At 39.9% G+C, this 22,929-nt stretch overlaps 1 protein-coding gene across 1 annotated transcript in view; it reads left to right on the forward strand.

The window, feature by feature from the left end:
• The window catches only part of CHAT (choline O-acetyltransferase), a 42,508-nt gene extending 20,330 nt beyond the window's left edge, over positions 1-22,178 (forward strand). The window contains exons 7-14 of the mRNA XM_045025340.1: positions 5,766-5,935; positions 6,711-6,811; positions 7,510-7,638; positions 9,051-9,173; positions 11,504-11,645; positions 15,104-15,166; positions 19,577-19,714; positions 21,784-22,178. Of these exons, the coding sequence (XP_044881275.1) occupies positions 5,766-5,935; positions 6,711-6,811; positions 7,510-7,638; positions 9,051-9,173; positions 11,504-11,645; positions 15,104-15,166; positions 19,577-19,714; positions 21,784-22,053 (1,136 nt within the window). The 3' untranslated portion in view covers positions 22,054-22,178. The remainder of the gene's footprint in view (positions 1-5,765; positions 5,936-6,710; positions 6,812-7,509; positions 7,639-9,050; positions 9,174-11,503; positions 11,646-15,103; positions 15,167-19,576; positions 19,715-21,783) is intronic.
• The last annotated feature ends 751 nt before the right edge of the window (positions 22,179-22,929 follow it).

Here is a 22,929-nt window from a genome sequence, read left to right on the forward strand (position 1 = left end):
AATGCCAGTGAATTTCTGAGAGAATTCTCTGGTCTAGATACCAGCAAAGAAAGAGAGGACACCTAAGATGATAAATAGGGTATCTAGATGGAAAAAGTTATTTAAAAGGCCAGATTCTGAAAGAAGGCTTCAAACCTCAGAGGTTTCATGCTAATGTTCATCACAACTGAGTGCTGGAACATAAATGAGCAAAACCAGACTCTGTTTCTGTGTGTGCAATGTTATGCATGCAAACATTTTTCAAGTATTGACACCTACTTGTTCAGGTGAGAGATTGGAGCATTTGTATGGGGGGGCACAGGAAAGGACGTGCAAAACCCATGACAAACAGATTTTGCACAAGTAAATGTCATGTAGATGTTCGTGCATGTCATGGTTATGACAGTTTGGTCCCAAAAATCAAACCTACCTCCTTTATTTTTCCCTATTGGATTGGTAGTCTAGTGCCAATTATTTTGAATTAAGACGATCCTGGGTTACACTGGGGAAAAATGGTTTGCCTAGTTAAGTTTACCACAGCATTTGTGGTATTTCCCATTCTACCTGCAGGAAATTCTGTAAATACTATGGTGAAATAAATGTTAATTCTTTTTGTCAATAATTGTGACCTGCATCAGCCACCAAAACACAAAGTTCAGGCAGCATTTCAGAATTATTATTAAAAGAGCCCCTCTGCTGAGACAAAAGTTCACCAAGATGCTAAGCTCTTTTTAGATGAAAAAATAGTAATTAAGGACCTGATCCACAGCCCATTGAAATCAACAGAAAGATTCTCATTGACTTCAGTCGGCTATCACATCATTTCGGGGGACAAGTTTGCATACAACAAAATGGTGGCCATTTTTGTATGAACTTGTAGAAAGAGACCATTTTCTTTAAAACATTGCTACTTTTTTTTCTGTTTTCCAAAGTTCCTTTAAATCCACTTTTCATTCTGCTTTGCAAATGGTCTGCTCCTTGAATTTCTACTTGCCATATATTTTGAGCCTGTGCTAGAAGGAAATACAAATTTTACTTCTGCATGTATGCAAGGGATATAAGTGTACATATTTCATGCCCTCTTATTGCTCCCCCCTCATAGCAAATAGCTTATCCTTTGATCAGAGTGTGCTTCTAATAAGAAAAAAAAAGTATGTCTTGTGTTTACCAGATTCCAGATTCACAGCACTGGAAACTCAAGTCAACAGATCAGAGACAGCATAAGATGTGTCAGTAACTTTCTCAAATCCCCAAGCTATCAATTCACACCACATTCATACCAGTAACCTTGACATGAAAAGTTTTCTATCCCAATAACAATTATCTGAGTCTGTCAGTCTCATAGATCTCAATGTTCTAAAAACAAATAAAATATCAACATGGCCATGGCACTCTCATGCTGTTGGAGTTTGGCTAGACTTTCAGCAAACACCTTCATCCAGGTGAGTCAAAGCAGATGTTGAGATATAATAGCATTAAAATATGCTTGGGGGGTTGACTTGGGACACTTAGCAGCTTTATTGCCACTGGTGGATGGAGATCCGTAGCTGTACTGATGTCACGGTGAAAAAAAGAATTGAAGGGACATAAAGATTAATAGTTAGATATAAAAAACCCAATAGCTACTGAATTAGTGAATTTCAGCAAAAGAGGTAAGAAACCAGTCAGCTGAGAGTTGCTCCAAACACTTACAGAAAGAGCTAGTATAGCTTATCCTGATTTTGTTATTTTAAAAGTAATTATTCCCATTTTCTGGAAGATAACAGAAACACAGTATTGCCAATCCCAAACAAGAAAAAAAAACTATGCCAGACCTCAAAAGTCATGAGATTGGCTTAAAAAGCATGAGGTTTAAAATAATAAAATAATAATAATAATAATATTCTTTGCCTTCTGGTTGCTGAGCCTGTAGGGTACACTCATACCACTTTTTCAGGCTTTTCTCTGCAACCATGAGGGCAGAAACTTTTTTTTTTTAAATGAAGCTGAGAGTTTTCAGCTAATCATCTGTTTCCAGGAACTGTTGCTTTACTAGTATAATAATACCTAACACTTAGATAGAGCTTTGCATCTCAAAGAACATGACAATCATTAATGTATTTATCCTCACAACACCCCTATGAAGTAGGGAAGGGCTACTGATATGGTAAGTCATTGCTAAGATGGAGAACTGAGGCACAGAGAGGCTAAATGACTTGCCCAAGGCCACAGAGGAAGGCTGTGACAGAGCAGGGAATTGAAGCCAGGTCTCCAAGTCCTAGCCTAGTACCCTAAACATATTGCAAAACTTGCAGTAAAAACACAGTAGTTGGCAACAAACTCATCTAGGCACAGGTGATGGTCTACAATGGGAGATGTCAGAGTCAGCCAGTGGAAATTCCAGGGCTGCCTGGGGGGTGGGGAGGGGCAAGTGGGGCTATTTGCCCTGGGCCCCACAGGGGGCCCATGAGAAAACGGTATTCTATAGTATTGCAACTTTCTTTTATGGAAGGGGCCCCTGAAATTGCTTTGCCCCAGGCCCCCTGAATCCTCTGGGCGGCCCTGGAAAATTCTTCAGTGGAGGGAGCAAGGGAGCAAAGCAACAGGAATGGGTTTTCTACACTGGAAAGGGGTATTGTGAGAATAAACATATTAGACGGTGAGGCATTCAGATCTGATGGGAATGGGAAATGGGTATTTAAGAGGGTGAGGGTGCAAAGGAGCTATAGGGTGTCACACTTGGACACCAGCCACCATTGTTATACACACACAGTCATTAACTGTGAGTTCATATTGCAAAGCTAATAAGATAGAGGTCTACATTCAGATCTGATGTAAGCAAGTGCAAATCTACTAAAGTCATTAGAGTTGCAGTCTCACCTACAGTGTCTAAATTAGGCCCATGACTCCCTTCCCTTCTTTTCCTATTAAAAAAATAGTTCCTCTAGAGAGATTGATTTACCATATTAAATGCAATTCTGTATGTTAAAGGAGGGAGTAAAAAGAACAAATTGTTCATGCAGGTTTTGTTCTCTGCTAGCCCCTTGTTTTCATTCCTTCTAGATTTTTTTTCCCGTCCCAAGTCATGGTACATGAGTTCTTGTTCAGTTCATTTTCTGCTTACATGATAAACTTGTCAGTGTTTGACTGATTGGTTCTCTGGACATGTTCTGGTTCATTTGTAAGGGCATTTTCCCATTGCTTTGCTGTTTCTAGCATGGGAGTCTCATTTTATTCACTTTAAAAACCTAGGTTATCGCAGCCCTGAATCCATATGTCAGAGTGAGGGTTGCTGGTGTGTAGGCAGCAGCTGTAATAAAATGTATAAACCTGTGAGGTAACATAAGCAAAACATTGAACAAATAGTAAGCAAACATGGACAACAGTTTTGTAATTCACTAACCAACCAGTTTTTGTTTCCATAGTATTAGGAGCATTCTGTATACAAATAACAACATGAATCATTATATAGCATTTTCCACCTTAAAGAATGCTATAGTTCATCTCAGGACCCCTCAGAATGGCACGCACTGGGGAAAGAAGAGATATATGGGTAAGGACACTGGGACAAGACCTACTCTTATAAAAAGTGCTGTGGTAGCTTTAAAGCCAACGCCCAGCAACAAAGTGCTCTGTCTTTATGGTGTACCATGCATGCTGCAAGGGAACCAATTAAATTTAACAGAAGCCACGGCTTGTAATCTAAGAAAGAGAAATGAGTTCTGCAAGCTTAAAATCTAAGTGTAGGACCACACAGGAATTCTATGAGCCAGAGTATGAGCCCTTTACTTGTCCTGGTGAACAACAGGTCTGCTCCTGTGGGTAAACTGAGGTCAGTGAGACTACTCCTGTAACTGTTCACCGCAGCAAGCAAGGGGCTCACAACCTGGCCCTGTTCATCACTTTAAACCAGTGGATCCCAACTATTTCTTGCTGGAGCTGCCCCTTAGATTGAGCTAGTGGAGGAGTGCACCTGCTCACTCAAACTCCCAGAATAGTTCTTCGCTTTCATTTTCTTGCATGTCCTTTTCTGTTTGTTTTCTTTTTGATCTCTTGTATAGCCTTTTCTTTTCTGTGCATTTTCTTTCTCCTTTTCACTGCACGGTGACTGAAGAGATAGTGTAAATGACAACATCACATGAAGCAAGAGAGCAGAAGCTAAGCTGTTAAGAGGGATTTTAAAGCAGTGTATGAAACTGTTTTTTGTTTGATTTTGAGAACAACCTTTTAATGGCAATCACTGACTAAAATACCTTGGAATACAAGCACAGAATTTGTTAAAGATGCCACACTTTTACCTTTTCGATTAAGAGCTAACAAACATTTCTGACACTTCCTACTGGCATTCCCAGGGAAGACTAGACTTTACATTCCTAATGTTTTGAAGTTAAAAGCCATACAGAAAATAAACAAAGAAACCATTCATGCCTTTACCCATCACCAAGAAGAAAAAGGGAGCACAAGCCCAATTGTTGAAAAATCCTATGCACATCACCTTTGAGTGAGAGACAGACAGACAGACAGCATGGGGGAGAGAAGCATGGACTGAAAACCAAAATAAGTGCATTTAGCTCAAAGTGTGTTAGAGACAGAAAGGGATGGAGGAGAAGCAGAGCATGGATTATACAATAAAGTGTTCATGAAACAAACCCCACAACCATAACTTCATATTTTTTCCATTTTCTAATTATAATAATACCTAGCTCTTATCTGTCATTTTTATCAATAGATCTCAAAGTGGTTTACAAAAGGGGATAAGTATCATTATCCCTATTTTATAGATGGGGAAACTGAGGCACAGGGAAGTGATGTGATTTGCCTAAGGTCCTCCAGCATGCCAGAATTGGGACCAGAACCCAGGTCTCTCATTTGCTAGTTCAGTGCTCTGTCCTCTAGACAGTGATTTGAGACCAGCTGAGCACTGAACTATAGAATTATCTTCTTTATTGACATGAAGCTGGCAAAGTTGGAGACTCGTTTTGTTTTGGGTTTTTTTTACAAGAAACTTTGAGTTTATTGACTAGGCAGATTTTCTTCAATGCTCCCAAGTTGAGAATTTTCAGGCTAAATGAGAGAACAAATAAATGTTTCTTTGTTCCAAAAGGATTTTTACTGTGAAAACTACTTAAAGGAAGGGGGTGATGCTGAAGAGATCCAGTTATTTCATTGTGGAATGTTTGTCAAGACACATCTCAGGGGTCACATCTGCTTTGATAAAATCTAGTTGCACATGTCCCGCTTGGAACTTTTGTCAAGCAAAAGCCCAGTCTCTTATTACACACAAGACTTGGAGTGAAGAAGCCCAAAATGGAAATTTTCACCATATGGGACTAAATATTTCTTATGAAAAGCAATGTGATAGGAATAAAGCTAACAGATGTCATTTTACTGCCCAAATATGATGTGATGAAAAAGTCCATAGTGAAGTGAAGTGGACCTGAGTTCCTACATGGTTACTTCAGGAAAACCAAAGGCCTGACTTTGCCCCATGTGTTATGGTAAGGTGGGTAATTTTGGGAGATTGATACTATTGAATTACTGTAAAAGAAAGACAGTTGTATTGCAAAATTAACACAAAAGACTGAATTCTTTAGAGTAGCAATTGTCCTCCTACTCTATACATCTGATCCTTCAGTGAGTTCTGATGGCAATAGAGCTCTGCAGGAAAGAGGAGCCCTTCTACCTGGAGCTCATTGCAAGATTATGGTCTATAGTTGCACACCACCTCCTTCTGTGCGGCCCTCTAGGTGCTATTGTAATGCAAATAATAAGATGCAGTTGTAAATGTGTCAATGTTTTATCCACAGACTCTACTAACCGAGACTCCCTGGATATGATTGAACGGTGTATATGCTTGGTGTGTCTGGATGGCCCAAGTGGGGTGGAACTCAATGATACAAATATGGCTTTGCAACTTCTACATGGGGGAGGCTATGATAAAAATGGTGCCAATCGCTGGTATGACAAACCCATGCAGGTAAAATCTTACTGTACTCTGACATGTAATTGCTCTGATACACACTAACGATGACATACTCAAGTCTCATGTGTCAGGGCTGATCACCACAGGGGTCCGGATGGATACCCATCTGCATGCCATAGTAGGCCAAGAACATCACAGAGGGTTTTCATTTCCTTTGGAGTATCAGACATAGACCACGAGCAAAGGCAGGGTAGTCAGATGGGGAATCAGCAGAGTGAAGGGGCAAGGGTCATGGCAGCATGTCAAGCAAGAGGCTGGGAAGCACTGGCACTGAGACCAGAATGGCTTCCTGCCCATGAGTGACAGCAGACAAGGGAAGCAAGACCTGCTTGGGGAATAGGAAGTGTTGCAGTGTATAGTGTGTCCTTTTTAACACTTAATCACTTGCAGAGTTCATAATGCTACCTTTACCCAGGCAGCTGAGAAGAGATCTATCTCGTCTACCTTCCAGAAATGTCTTTACCCCAAACTAAAAGAAAGAAAGAAGGTTAAATTAGGAAATCGAGAACAAGAAAAAGGATGAGAGCAGCTGAGATTTCCTCTCCTTTTCAAGTCTTTCACTTTAACCTCAAGCTCTCCCAGCTCTGGTCCTAGTGGACCTCTGGAGGGAGCAGGTTCCAGACATGTGCAAATAACACAGCAGAGAAATAACAATGTCATCCTGCTATGTTGCTGCCATCAGCGTATTTGCTTTTTCCTATCCAAAGCACAGTGCACTCAGTACATTATCCTATGCTTATTATTTATGCGATGGCATTTCCCTTGCTAGTTTGTTGTGGGAAGAGATGGAATCTGTGGCACTGTGTGTGAACACTCCCCTTTCGATGGGATCGTCCTGGTACAGTGCACCGAACATTTGCTCAAGCACATGTGAGTCCTCTTTCATTATTAACATAACAGGACAGCATCCAGGTGTTTTTTTACTCAAATGCATTAACCGGGCCTCTTAAGTGTTAAAAAAAAATGAATGTGCCTGAAAACAAAAAATGCGGTATCTGCTCTAAACATACTGGGATCCTCTTTCAGAGTGAAATTCACCCCTATGGCTTTAGCCCCACTTCAACTCTATTTTAAAACCCACAGTGAAGTCACGTTTCCTGCCCCCGCCCCCCCCAGAACAACTTCACACTGTTAATTGTGGTTCTTTGTAACTGGAATCGCAGTTTGCACATTAGAAAGCATTGAAACAGTTTAGCACTTTCATTTTCCTCCGCTTTTGTTTAACGGACCAAATCCTAGTTGCCTTGATATCAGTGGGAGTTTCACCCTTGGCTTTGCCCCAACAAGCGGAAATGGACCCAAGTAAAAATCATGTGTCTAAAGACAACTCATACTGATCGGCTCTTTGGAGTTACTCTTGCTTTACACTGGTGTAAGTGACATCAAAATTAGGTCCATTGTATTTGTGTGTTTTCCCCAGCAAAACAGAACATCTGTAATATCAGAGCTTACTTGGTTTCTCCAGCATGTCAGGAACTAATGATTTACCAAGAAAACGGCTATCACACCATTTGTAAGAAATAGGTTGTTACCATGTCCCTTATGTATTTTCTCTGACATGTTTACAGGAAGGAAAGCGCTAAGAAATTAGTCAGAGCTGATTCAGTGAGTGAGCTTCCTACTCCAAGGAGATTGAGATGGAAATGCTCTCCAGAAATTCAGGGACACTTAGCATCATCAGCAGAAAAACTTCAAAGGTATGGCAGATTCCTGGACTTTTCTGAACTGCTTCAAGTTGTGAGCCACCTAACAAACAACTAATTTATTATACAGCCTGATCCCACCCAGTGCTGATCATCCTCAACTCCCATGAAAACAAAAGGTGCTCAGTGCCTCACAGGATCAGGCCTTTAAGGCTGTACAGTTAATACAATGCACTAGGAACGGCACTATCATTACATTCCTTTCATGTAAATATAGGAGAAGCTAATGATAACTATCAATACCACTGGAAATAAATTTGATACAGCATTCCTTATTTCAGGGGTTCTCAAACGGGGTTGGGACCCCTCAGGGGGTCGCAAGGTTATTACATGGGGGGTCATGAGCTGTCAGCCTCCACCCCAAACCCTGCTTTGCAGCCAGCATTTATAATGGTATTATATATATTAAAAAGCATTTTTAATTTATAAGGGAGGGTCGCCCTCAGAGGCTTGCTATGTGAAAGGGGTCACCAGTACAAAAGTTTGAGAACCACTGCATTATTTACATAAAATATGAACAATGGCCTCTGTTTGTACAGGTATATGGTTTGATCTGACCCAGACATAGCCACGCCTGTGGAGGAAATGTATTTAGGGGAGTTGTAAACAACTGGTTTGAATAGACAATTTGAATTCAAGCATTTAATTTGCTTGTATCTACACTGTTACTACAAAGGCCAGTTCTTTGGAGCTGGATTTTCTAGATCACAATGGATATGCACGGAATTTTTCACGGTGACTTTGACTGACAACTTTTTTGAGAGAGATTTATTTATTTAAGCTTATTGTTCAATTTTCATGAGAAAATTAACATAATGTACACATGACCAATTTTAAATCTTTGCTTATTGTGATCCCATTAGGTAAAGCAGCACTGGTAACAAAGTGTTTAAAATCTAAGATCTAATATGAGAGGCATTAGCTCAGTCCAGATACCAAAAAAAGATTGTTTTGTTTCTAAATAAACAAAAGGTTACATTTCTTTGAAATGGGAGTGTATAATAAAATCAGGACCTGCATTAGACTTTTAATCTATCCATTATTTAAATACAGGTGCTTCACTGATATGTAATCTAGAACAAAGAAGAGCATGTTTAACCTTCAAGAGCAGAATCGCTGGGAAAAAAAAGTGTTTAACCCAAATGAGCACAACTACATGAGTGTCACAGCTCATAAACAGCACTGAAGATTAAAGTTGCACGTTGAATAGTGTATGATTAGTTGAGAACAATTTACTGGTTGCCAAGTGCCAGACATTAGACTGAAAATGTCTACCCAATAGGTGCTAGTTGAGATATGTGGTGAACGGTACATGGGAAAAATGTTTTCTAAATATTGCTTGCAAACCACATGATATGGGAATCTTGCATTTTCCTCTACAACAAATGCCCCTGCTTGTTTTCTAGGATAGTAAACAATCTAGATTTTATTGTTTATACATTTGAACACTATGGAAAAGAGTTTATCAAGAAACAAAAGACTAGCCCAGATGCCTACATTCAAGTAGCACTTCAGCTGGCATTTTACAGGTATGTTTATCAAATCATGGGAATAATATATTGTGAGCACAGATTTACAATTAATCAGTAAAACAAAGGGCTAAGTCCTGCACCCAGACAAACTTCCATTGGCATAAAAGGTTAGGCCTGCTGGATGGGGTCCTTAAAAAACAGGATGGAAACCCATAATAGTAGTCACTTTGTTCTGACATATAGCACCCTCTCATATGCTATATGTTTGTTGTACAATTATAGTGGAACTATTTAAATCAGCTAGAAAAGTAAGCAAAACATCCACAGTTATTGCAAAGTTACAGGGCCTATAGTTTAAAAACCTGAAGGGAAGCAAATTGTCATTTGCAGATAAATCAGAGAATGGTTACAGCCTCGCCTGTCTATTATAATCCAAGTTGTAGCTCAGATTCAGCATATAAAATGTAATGAAAACAAACCCAGTTCTGGGCTTCTCTAATAATGGTGTGTAATTACAGGACACAATCACGTCACCCAAAAGCTTGAAATGAGTAAGCACATGACTGAGAAGACTCTTTAGCATAAAGGAAGTCCTGGGGAAAGAGTACAACCTATCTCAATAGGCTTAGGCAGGCTGCAGCTGCTAATACATAAACAAATGATAGAGACTCTGGCAGGAATAGTAGACCCAGGTGCCACTCCCCTTCCTATATGGGGTTTGGGCCCAGAGGTTCTGTGCAGTGCACACCAACATCACTTCTAATATATTTTTCTGTGCAAGGAATCAAAGACTGACTGAGCCATAGTTAAAACCCATGAACACAAACTATTCCGCTCCCATCCCTCGCCTCTCCATCTTATTTTACCACTTCTTCTCTGCTTGTTCATCCCATACCCCACATTCATTATCGCCTTCTCTCCACCACTCTCAGTCCCCCTTTCACTCTCTGTCTTTCTCACCCTCACTCTCTGGTTCACTTTGTCTGCCCTCTCTCCCACCCCTTCCTCTGCCTGTCCCATACATCCTCCCCTCCATTTTCACTGTGTCGGGGGACAGCAGCGAGGATGGGCATGGAATGTGGCCGGAGCTGCCCACCCAACCAGAAGTGGCCCAGGGAAAGTGAAGGCCTAGTCCTCTGTTGGAAAGCAACAGACAGGTGCAGTAAGCACCATCTGTGCATGGGATCTGCCGATAGGGGGTGCAGCTTGAAGCTCACTGAACAACCTGCCATAATGCCCTCAGTTCCCCATCCACAGGGAACAACAGAGACCTTCTGAAGAGATCTCAGCAGCACATAGGGTTGGAGCTCCACTGCAAGGTAGTGGTTACTGTTTATTTCCCCCTGGACAGCTGTTGTTGGGCTTCCCCCAGGCAAAATGGGCATCCCAGGGTTTGATACTAAGAGCTGACCTTGGTTGCTCTTTTTACTCTACTAATCTCCATGGCATTCCCATTGTCACAGGCTCCCTTATGGACTGTCAGGACAATTAATGTCCCAGGGTAGTGACCACTTGTGGGGTTTCTTAGCGTAGACCCATTATACCAACAATCCCTAAACTTATCAAATTAAATCCTGAAATGGCCTTTCACGTGACCAGATGCCAAGCTTGTTTCACCCACTTTGTTAGCTGAAATCCAATAATGACAACAAAGGACTGTCCATAGCCTGGTTATGAGAGCATGCTGGGTCTCAACTATAATACAGATTTCAACTCTGCTCGTAGATTGGGGGACAACTGAGCTATAAGACAGCCCCTGATTCAACTGTAGTGTAGATAAGCCAAAGTCATTTGTAAGTTATTTTCAGTGGGGATACCAGTAAGTCCACTGGTTGCAAAAGCAGGGGACAATGGACTGTAAACAGATGGTAACGTGCTAATTTCCATGTACAGTTCTGCTTGTAATCTGGGTTTTCACCTTTGGCTCTACATCTGAAATGGCATTCATTTCCTCTGAATTTTCTGTGACATACACACACACAGAAAATATGCAATGCATTTTTTTCTTGTTTTAAATAAAACATGTTCCAATCTTGTACGTAAATGATTAATCACACAATTATTTTATCATGTGGCACTAATAAAACACTCCTTGAGATCCTTCAGTAAATTCTAGTTTTATTAGCCTTGTTTTTACATACCAAGTAATTTTTTACTAGCAATCCATAAATAAAATATATTCAACTGTACACAGCTCTTTGTATTGAAAGGGCCATAGTATCCATCTTTCGGCAATTTCTTATATCATTCTATTAACATTAAAATGAAATATTACACAAAAATAAAATCAACCTTGTAAAAATAAAACCTACTGAGCCTATTTTTCTTTTTGCCATTATGATTCCCTGAAACAATTACTCTCTGCTTTTCCTGTTTCATTCTCTCAGATGCCACAGGAGACTTGTTCCTACCTATGAAAGTGCTTCCATACGCCGATTTGAAGAGGGAAGAGTTGACAATATTAGGTCTGCAACCCCAGAAGTTTTAGCTTTTGTAAAAGCAATGATTGAAGACAAGTCATCTCTACCGGTACCTTAATCTCTCTCTTTTGCTTTTATTTAAAACAGAACAAAAAAAATCATGCTTCTCTTACCTATAGATAAGGGTGACAAAAATGTAGGCCTCGTAGACTATAGTCAGGTAGGACTATAGTCAGAGCTTCATGCTAAATATGAATATTCGTTTTATTATTTGAGCACCCAAAAGCATGATACAGATAATTACACCATAAGAAACAGAATCTGTGTCTAAACTTACGTAACAGAATCTTTTGTAATTTACACCCGCAGAGCCAAATTCTGCTCTTTGGAGAATTTCACACTGAACTTGAAAGTTCAGGGTCATATACTGCACACTGAATGTTAGTTGGTTTGTTTGTTTCTATAGCCATGCTTCTGCCAAACATATATAGTGTTTATCTAATATGCCCAGTCAGGCTAAAACTTCTGAGATTAGATGTTTAAGTCTTGGTCATGCTTAGGAAACAGCTTTCCATAATGCACTGATAGCCACTTTCTGGAACTGCACTGTTCAGCTGCCTCATGCAGATTCCTCCTGCACACACTCCATCCGCTTACCAGGAATGTGAATAATTTGAACTGGCAGGTGGGTGTGTGGCGAGATGCAATTGCCAGGTCAGGGAGTGTACATGCACAAACAGGCTTACCCTAATTTTTGTCCCAGGCGCTCCCTTTTGCAGTCTGCAGGAAAGCCCCTCTGTATATCTCTCTGCAGGTTTTGTAGGGGAGTCTTCCACCTCTGCTGTGCACAGATTTTCTGGTGGGTGCCTGTATGTGTGTCACTGCCAGAATTTGGACATGTTTGTACAAAGCCTCTTCTAGCATGGGATAGTCAGGGTAGCTGCTTCTAAGTATCTATCAAAACTTTAACAGAAACAACTGCAATACAATGAGGCATGGTGATTTAAGAAATCTTAGTGTAGAACAGACCTGTGTACAAAACTCCAGAGGCTGCATGAGGTGACTGTTTCCATTCCCTCACCACATCTTCCACCTCTGTAAGCTGTCGAGTTCAAAACCCATCTTGTGCTGAACTGGGCTCTCAGAAACTCTATGTTAAAAATCCACTGACACCATGAAGGCTGAGGAGGTTCCTGAACAGGACATAACTGTGTGATAACTCTAGGAAAATGATGACTTTTTAACGGTAATCACTATACTTTGGCCTGAGCTCTCCTCCAATCTGGCCAACCCATCCTACACGGGACTCACTATTGCACTGAAAATGGCCTCTACCTGCTGGTAACCTCTCTGGTGATACAGTGCTACTGTCTAGAGTGGGCAAGCCTGGAGGTACTTCCCCAGAACAGTCCTTTTTCCATGCATCAGTCCCTGCCCCTGGACAGCGCCACACCAGTGCATGCTCTCACGCTTTCAGAACCTCTAGTAGAAGACAGATGTCCCAATCAGTTCCCACCCCCAAGTTCTCATGCCAAATTTTTTATCTGATTTCTCTTGCCCCTTTGAACCATTGCTGGTGGCTCTTATCTCTACCTTTGTTCACTCAGATTCAACTGTCTGGCTTCTCCAGCACTTGCAAAGCTTCATCATCTCCCAATACTTTACTGCCTCAGCTCTGAGACAGTGTACCCACCAGTGATATCCTAACTGTGTTGCATCGTGTGAGTGAGCAAGGGAATGTCACATGTGACAACACAGTCCTCATTTCTCTAGAATCACCTCTGCCAGCCTGTGCCTCATTTTGTGTGCTCCAACCTTCTAAATCCTTATCTCACCCCTCGGCAATAATAAATATGGAGGATAATAATGTTGTTGTTCCATCTAAAGAATCCTATAAACATCATGCAGTTCTGCACAATGGAATTATGGTTTTCCTGGAGATTATAAAGTATGCATATTTTGTTAGAATATCCATTTGGAAAGGTGCAGGCATCTGAATTACTCTGTGGATATTTCATGCATAATTTTTGGAACACAAACATTTGTTCAGATATGACCATTCTTTTCCAGTCTAGACCCATATATACTATAGTTACAAAATGAATTAGAAACAGGATTCCCTTAGCTGACCTACACTCCACCAATGGAAGGAAAAAAGAGTGTGTTTTTTTGTTGGACTAAAAGACATATGTCTTCTGATTTAAGTAGCCTTGACCTTTCTGAAGTATTTTTTGTGAGTAGCCGTTAGTCCAAATCAAATCAGAAAATATTTTGCTTCTGATACCAAAGAAAGTGATTTTCAAACGATAGTTTGAACAGTCACCAAAGATTGAGTCTGGGTCAGATTGATTCTCTAACACAGGAAATATATATCATACACTAGACACCATCTTCACAGGAAAGAACCTCTGACATTGCAGAGAGTGCTTGAGAAACTGTAAATCAGATTTAAAGACTGCATTTTGTAATGTAATCTACATGAAGGACCTGGGGCCTGGCTCTAGTCTCATGAAGAAATAACAGATTCTGTGCTGTGAAGGTTTCTGATGATGCCCTTGGATCATTCATTGTCCATGCAAGCTGAAGCTTCCCTGTTCATTTAGAACTACACAAAAGAAGCCAGTAACTTTTGGCTATTTCTAGATCTCCCTAATCTGAAACATCTCGCTTGATATGCAGTAGCAACGCTGCCTAAGATTGATCCCATGATCTAAAGTCTGTTATTTGGCAGGAGCCAAAATTTATAGTTCTGTAACCAGAGATGTGAAGTAACTGTAACTACAAAGGTTAAAGCAGCCCTGGAAAATTCTAGTTGCTCATTCACTCAGGGGAATGATTTTCTTGACCAGCTGGTAAAATATCAATACTTTTTTTCATTAACATCACTGTCATTGTCATCATGATAAAGGATGCTCAACAGATTTAGTGCCTGGTCTGGTAAATTTCCATGATGGTTTTGCAAGGCTGGATTAAACTATGCAATTATTGTACCTTTTAAATTTTAAAATTTAATTACTCATACCTTCATCTGTTGCAAACTTTACTGACTGCCCACAGGGACCTACATTCACTGACCCTGTGTACAGTTACTGAGAATTTTCTTCACCCATTCATCTCATCTCTACTGATCAGATTTTAGTTTCAGTAAACTGGTTCTGTTCACTAATATAATACATGTAATTTCACAGTTCATTCTGCTTTTAATTTATTAAGTGATACCTGCTGCCAATCAGATAAGAATATGATTAAAAAATAGATTAGGCATTATGTTGGCTATGGACCTGATATAAACTCTATTAAGTTAATTGAAAGTCTCTCCAGGATTTCCATTGACTTTAGATTAGGTCCTATGACCTATTTGACCCTAAACAAATAAGGCAATACCAGTGAGCATAACTTTGAACCATAGTGGCCTTCCATTCATTCAGAGTGCCCACAACAAAGTAGGAATTTTGGGGTAACTGGGGGCATTTGGGTGTACTGATGATTGGTTGTTGGCTCGTTGCCAGTAAAAGTTATTTCCTGCAGAGATTTTCAGTAATAGTTATGTTTCTATTCCACCAACAGGAATCTGAGAAGATGCAACGATTTAAAGATGCAATCACGGCACAGACTAATTATACTGTTTTGGTGAGTAAAATGTTGTTCTGCCTGGATGAAAACCAGTCAGTTTTATACCAAAAACATGAAGACATAATCACTAAGTACATAAACTTCAAAAACTTTAGATGCTTCTGAATATGGAGGACCCCAGTGCCTCACACTATCTTGTTGACTACCTGACCTACCATCCATCTTCTATGATCTCACTTCAAGAAACACTTTCCAGAAGCTGAGATTGCAAGGTTAAATGTCTGCATAAGACAGTGCTCGTTAGCTTACATAATAACTTTTGGACATAACCTGTTTAAATATGATAGTTCTTATATAGTGTTGTCCCAGAAGATGGCCTTGTGTAGATAACCTCTGCATATGGACACTGGGCATTTGTGTGACACTCATTAACATTATTATTAATTATTTGTATTGCAGTAACATCTAGGAGCTCCAATCTTGGAACCTATTGTGCTAGGCAGTGTACGCACACAGAACAAAAAGACATTCCGTGCCCCAAAGAACTTACAATATAAGTATACAACAAGACGCAATAGGTAGATACGGACAGGTAGGCAGATGCAGGAGTACAATGAGACACCCACCTATATTTCCTTTATTCAGCACAGTATTTATTCTAGTGTCCAAAAACTCCATGAAAAGGTCTGTTTACTTTTAAAACTTTAGACCATTGGAAACCAAGTGATAGCAATATGTAATGTGCTTTTGTAACTTCTCTTTTTGATCATCAATAAACATTAACCATGCTGACAACTGGGGAAAGGTGGGGGGCGGTGGGGTGAGGAAATGGGGCACACTAAGGCTACATCTATATTTGAGCTAGAGGTGTGATTCCCAGGTCACACAGACATTCTCGCAGTAGCTCTCTTTGGGCTAAAAATAGTAGTGAAGCTGCACTTAGCTGGGCAGTGGCAACATAGGCTCACCACCCTAGGTATGTACCCACAGGGCCCAGGGGGGGTTGTACTCAGGATGGCTAACCCACGCTGCTACTTGTGCTACCATAGTTACCCTACTACTTTTAGTGTGCTAGCTTGAGGAAACCAAGAACAAGTATGTCTACGCAAGCTGGGAATCACACCCCCAGCCAGCTCCTAAGATAATGTGGTGAGTGAATGTTAAAGGGTCTCATAGGGAACAGAAGCAAGCATGCATAAAAGCAATCAGCAAAGCCTTTCTGTAGCCCTCCCCCCTACACCTACACTACACACACACACGGAACGGGAACCGCAAAATTCACATCTCTCCCAGAGTTTACAGGGATTTAGATCCAAGGCTTTTGTTCAAGAAGGTCTCTACTATACCAGGGGTTACTTTTCTAAAGCTGGCTACTGATGTATTTTTATATTACCCTTCGGGGGAAGCAGCTATGACTTTAGAGCCCAGTCCTCCACTGAGATAAGCGAGCACAGTTTTATTGACATCAATGGAGCTGCATTCATATACTCCAGCTGAGAATCTGGTCCTTAAAGTGAAATGTATTCTGAACATTGACTTAGAACTTGCATGGTTATTAACAGCAAATGAATGATTGTATGATACTCCCTTTAAAAGACTATTGAACGTGCTTGACAATAAAACAAGGGGATCCCCCAGTGAAGAAATCACTTTACTAGTAAAACAACCCATTTTCTGTTGATTAAATGTGAAGCAGCTCAGTCTTGGTAACACTTCACAACCTGCTGCGTCAAGACAAAGTGCTGACTTACAATACTAATAACTTACTCAAGTCACTCATGATGTTAATAATTGTTAATAACTAGTTTTGTTGGAGAATTTACCACCTTTAGTTTTGCCTCAGTCCAATACCTAACAAATTCACTGCTGGGCATAATAATTGCTGATTACTGCTTAAATAGTAATAATAGACAAGAAAGCATTCTCCACTAGTACTTATCCGAAAACATGTGCAGAGTGTGCGGGGGAAGACATGTAAAAGGAGGTATTCTTCGGACTGTGGAATGAAGAAAGGGATGAGGAATGACCATTTGTGGTGAAGACACTGCACTGCGACATTGGAGGATCAGATCCTGGTTCTGCCAGATTTTTTTTTCTGATCCTTAGTTCTCCATCTCTAAAAAGGGGATATTAACACTTCTTTTCTCACATTCTGGATCTCTCTTTATTTATGTAGATTTTAAGCACTTCAGGACAGGGACTGTTTCTCACTGAGTATGTACAGTCCGTAGCACAAAAGGTCCCCAATCTCACTGAGATCTCTGGGTGCGCCTTTCCCTAAAATTACCAAAAATATGCAGTAGTTCATTTTCAGTCTAATGAAATGTTACAAACATTAGACCTTTATGTAACTCATGGGGCAGAGCTAAAATTGTTTTGGGAACTTTAATTCTGGCTTTCCTAGCTTACAAGAAATTTAAAATCTCAACCTTAATATTTCATTAGCTTCCCCCTCCCCCTGCTTTTTTTGAGGACAGCTTAATATTAGCATGCACTTGAAGAGACAATGAAATTCAATTTTAGATGCAAAAGTACTCCACCTAGTTTTGATCATTGGGCATTCCCTCATTCTCATAAAAACATAATGTAACTGATGTGCCTTAAACTATGGGAAAATTCAAGTGAAGATTTACACAATCTGACTTAACTGTATATGTTACAGCCTGAAACATACCAGCCCTGAAGAAAATAAAACATCCACCTCATAATACAAACAGCACTTTAGTGTGATTTTATTTTCCCTTGTTAGGGCTTACCAGCAACATTGCTATCTTAAACTTGGAGCCCTAAAATTCAATTTAGCACAATTTTTTCCTATGTGTTGACTCACAGTTTATTTCGTTAGCCTGTCTCGGTCTCTCTTCAGACATGGCATTGATCTATGTTGCAAAAATGTCATTGCTAAGAGCCTTATAAATCTTGTGTGATAGCAAAATATGTCCTTTGATCATCAAGTCAATTTCCCTTGATAGGAAAAACCAAGGTAATCACTGTTATGTTGCAAATCCTTTCTCCAGTGTTTCTGAACCATGTGTGCTGATGGGCGTACAGACCATTGACCAAAGGGTGCGTTCTCCTTCATGAGCCAGACAAGGTTATTTACTCCCTGACCCTTGCATCATCCATCTTAGATACTGGGACAATTCTTTCCTTGAGAGAAAAAACAAATTGCTGCCTTCTTACTCTTCTCCTTCCCTTTTAGAGCATCTTGTCTTCCCTATCCTTGAGGCTTTCTGTGCCCTTTAGCTATCGGTTCTATTTTAATTTCTTGTTCTATATCTAAATGATCTGCCCTTCCCAAATGATTTAATCAGTGACGAACTCTAGCTTTCTGTCCCAGATAAAGTCTACATATTCACCATTTGATTCACCAGGAACTTGAAGATGTACCAAAAGGGTTTTTGACAGCATCCGTGGCTGGCAGCTGTGGTGAATAAATGGAAGGAAAAAGTTAGATTTAAATGTATCTTTTCATCTGGAGTAACCTTCCACCCACTTCAGCAAAAAGAACCGGAGTACTTGTGGCACCTTAGAGACTAACCAATTTATTTGCCACAAGTACTCCTGTTCTTTTTGCGGATACAGACTAACACGACTGCTACTCTGAAACCACCCACTTCAGAACAGCCAAAACCTAGACTGCTATGGCCAAGATTTTTTAAAATAATTTTTAATTCAATTCTAGTCTCCTAAAGCACAGGAAGGTTGGAACAAGTAAGTGGTTATGGTTCTTAGAGTTATCTCTTCCACATTCCTGATAAGGACTTTGGAGCAATCAGAGGAGAGCTGACCCTAAGAGAATTCAGCCCAGGCCAATGCATGGCAGGATAGGACTTTGGAAGTTAAGTCAGTGGTAGTTTCAAACACTAAGGAGCAGAGGGAATCCCCACCACCTGGCCCCATTCTTCTCAAGTGACTGGGAATCCTAGATATCTCTGCAGATATAAATTCTGTGGGACACTAAGCCCCTTATCAGCCTGGACCCAGATCCACAAGCAGTGAAATTTTTGAGAATAATCTGCTACCATTTGGAGAGGTTTTGGAGCTTCCTTGAAAATTTCCTTGAAACCAGTAAAAGTACTGTGAAGTAATATTTTCACAAGTGCCTAACGGAGTTCCATTGGAAATTAGATGTCTAACTTACTTAGTCTCTTTTAAAAAACCCACCCATAATACTTACAGGACCTGATTTTCAGAGATAATGAGCACCCATAACCCCAGAAGGAGTTGTGGGTGCTCAACACTTCTCAGGATCAGGCTCTTACATAGCACTTAAAAGTACCTTATGAACTTTTATTATTGATTATCCACAATGTATATACGATGAGTAATTTTAAAATACATTTAGGGCATTATTCCACACAAAATCCCCCAAGTCTAACCAAGGGAAATGACAGCGACAGTTGGGAGTTCTGTAGTTCTGCATACCATCAGTAAAACTGTGTGCTTTCTATTATATTTTGCTAGGCCATTACTGGAATGGCAATAGACAATCACTTGCTAGGGCTCAGAGAGACAGCACGGGAGCACTTCAAGGAACTACCAGAGATATTTACAGATGAAACATATTTGACAAGCAGTCGATTTATCCTCTCAACTAGTCAGGTGAGTGTTTCAAATTCATGAGTCAGTATTTTTCTATTGTCAAAATACACATAAAAATTGGCTGAAGCCATAACTTCCCTTCTCTATCCCAAAGTTGTACCCCAACTGACAGACAAACTTTGTGAAGCCTAGTCTTGAACACAAAAAACAAACAACAAAACTTGTATGAGAGCCTTGTGCTTCCTCCCTTCCACTTTAGGTCTTGCCCTTCTGAAGGCACCAACTCCTGTAGTAATTCTGTTTTCCAGAGACAGCACAGCCACCAAGCCAGACATGTTTCCATTGTGGACAGAGAGGCCAAGAAGCATAAACAAATATTTCTTTTTAAAAAGCAGCTGTGTTTGAAATTTCAGGCTAGTGCTAGCTTAGGTTTTGCAAGGACCTATGCATGCTACTAAGAGGTACAAGGCCTTGCGCAGCCTTTCCTCACCTGTGAATACCCCCACCTCTTCACCCTTAAAACAATACTGACTGGCTGTTACATGACTGAGACACACTTCCCATATACTTGGTTGCAAGACTTTAGTCTACAGTCTCTGGAATAGACCAGATGGGAAATTCTACTGAACAGTAAATTAGGAGGAAGGCAGCAGCAGAGAAACACATTCAAGAGCTTTAATCAGAAGGTGACATGAAAACTTGTCAAGACAACAACTAGAAATGAGGGTGTGCTATTCAGATCCTGTGACTGGTGGGTTGGATATGTGTGGAGCCCAAAGGCAAGTTATAGTTGGCACAGGCTAAGACCATCACTGGCTCTGCCTGATCAACATGTACAGGCAGTAAGAACACGAACAGATTAGGGAAAGTAGAGTGTAAGTATCCTAACTATAGCCTTATCATCCTTCAGATATTCACAAAAACTGTCAGTTGCAATTCCTGATGTGCAAATGAGCTTTTACTTTTAAAGATGGTATATGCTGGTAACAAGATGATTAACCACACCAATATTACCTAGATTCAACATTTTGAACTATAATACCGGGGTCATCAAAATTTACAATTAAATGTTTCTCTACGTACGGTAGCAGGTTTAGTGAAAAAAGAAATCTACAAAGTAATTCATTTACTGACACTCTACCTCAACTATATAGGACTGGGAGTGTGCAATAAAAAGGACTGATAATATTGTGCTGAAGCATAAAAACCTTAATAAGTAATTTGATCTTGTCATAATGTTTGTGGGCTTTCAGACATGAGTGAATGTAGCCAGAATACCACTACATAAATTCTCCAAGAAACCATCCATGAGCAAAAAAGTGCTTCTGAATAGCTTTATGGCCTTCGGCTGTTGCACAGCAAATTTATCTGACAATTCTATGACTCTATTAGCAGGACTAATGGCTTGTTCTATGCCATTAAAAAGCCAAATGTCACTTTTGAAGGCTCATGTACACAAAGTCTGAAACATATAGATTTCTAACAAATCTTAAATTTCCTTCAGTAGGAAGTGTTTTATCCAGCATTATGTCACAATTAAATTTGAATTGCAACAGAAGAATTGTTTCAACTAATAGCTGAATGAATTAAAATTTACTTTTTTTTCCTGGCCTCCTGATAATAAATGTTAAGAGCTGCAAAAGTAATTAAACTTTGCACATTAGAAGTTTAAATTAACCTTGAGATAAGCTGAGTGAAATCTTAGGGAAATTTTAGGCAGCATAACTGTTGATAGGCATTCTGAAGAAATTGATAGTTATTCTGTAGAAATCAGTATGCAAAGCTAATAGCCATTAAAGGTCTATTTAAAATGATAGACTAAGTGAAATATATGCATTTCAGTCTCAGCCCAGTTTTCAAATATAGTCAACTGAATAGAACATCCAAAATCTGCATTTGGACACTCAGATCAGTGTTTAGAGCCATACATAGCTGTTTTATCTGCCAAAGTGCTGATATGGTGTCCATCTCTGTGCTCCAGACTTCCTATTAAGGCAACCATATTTGGTAAGTGGATCCTCTATGTTTAAAATGTTTGGGTCTTTTTTAAAAATAATTATTTAATGTTAACTAGTTTTCAGTGGCACTGCTTAAACTTGAAATCACTCTTTCCCTTTCCCCACCATCAGGTTCCAACCACCATGGAAATGTTCTGCTGTTATGGGCCTGTGGTCCCCAGTGGTTATGGTGTATGTTATAACCCACAGCCAGAGCATATATTATTCTGCATCTCAAGCTTTAAAGAATGTAAAGAGACCTCCTCAGTCATGCTGACTAAAGCTGTGGAAGAAAGTCTCATGGAAATGAGAGATTTGTGCAGCAAATGCAACTCTACTACGACAAAATCACTGTCTAAACAAGAAACAGCTGCAAAATCTCAAAATGGACGCAAGCTCTAATGGTCTGTGTGACTTATTTTCCTGCACCCTTTCCTTTCCCCCACTCTGCAGATCCTTATGAATTAACAACAATACAACTGTTCAAAGGCAAGGTATAATGAGAAACATTTTATTGTAGAACAAAAATGCAGCTTGTTTTAGGTATGATTATCATTTATCAATATGAAAGCTAGAATACTATGAAACTTAAGTTTCAGTTTTTTTGCTCTAGAGTCAGCAAAACAATTGGTTTCTTTAGTTGAACTGAAGATGGCAATAATATGGAACCATACTGTACCACCATTCCTATCAATATGCAAAAGTAGTTTTAACATCCATCTTTATTCTGACCTTGACTAGCCCCAAGCACACATCTGTTCCTAGTAAAGCCAAGAATAATCTACGTGGGGTCTTTGCATCAGAGGAGTTCCCAGTGCATAGCAATACATCAGAGTCAAGTGAAGCAGAGAGAATTTTGCCCTAAATTAATTCATGGACTTATTTCCTCCTCTTACTGGGTGAAATACATCCCTTTATAGAGGCCCAGCACAAAGTGTATGTGCCTGTCCCTGTCCCACTAAATCCTTTTGTCAGTTTTCTGCAGAGGAGTGAATTTCAGTCACATGACTAACAGTAGCACTGCATGCAACCATAAGAAATTAAAGAGTTACAAATACCTGGAGTAGAGAAGCAGGCACTCAAATGTGTTCTACAAGATGCAGAAGTCCCCACTATAGAAGTTACAGACATGATCCATTTTTAAGAATACTTTTCACTCGTTTTAACCTCTGATTATCCTGTTTGTTTTGGTTTTGTTTTTAGATGCAGATAGTAGTGATTCATACACAGTAGATACTGTAGAGCATTTTAGTCTTGCATTGAGTATGTGTCTTTAAA

Source organism: Mauremys mutica, chromosome 7 (assembly GCF_020497125.1).
Source record: "Mauremys mutica isolate MM-2020 ecotype Southern chromosome 7, ASM2049712v1, whole genome shotgun sequence".
Taxonomy (NCBI): Eukaryota; Metazoa; Chordata; order Testudines; family Geoemydidae; genus Mauremys; species Mauremys mutica.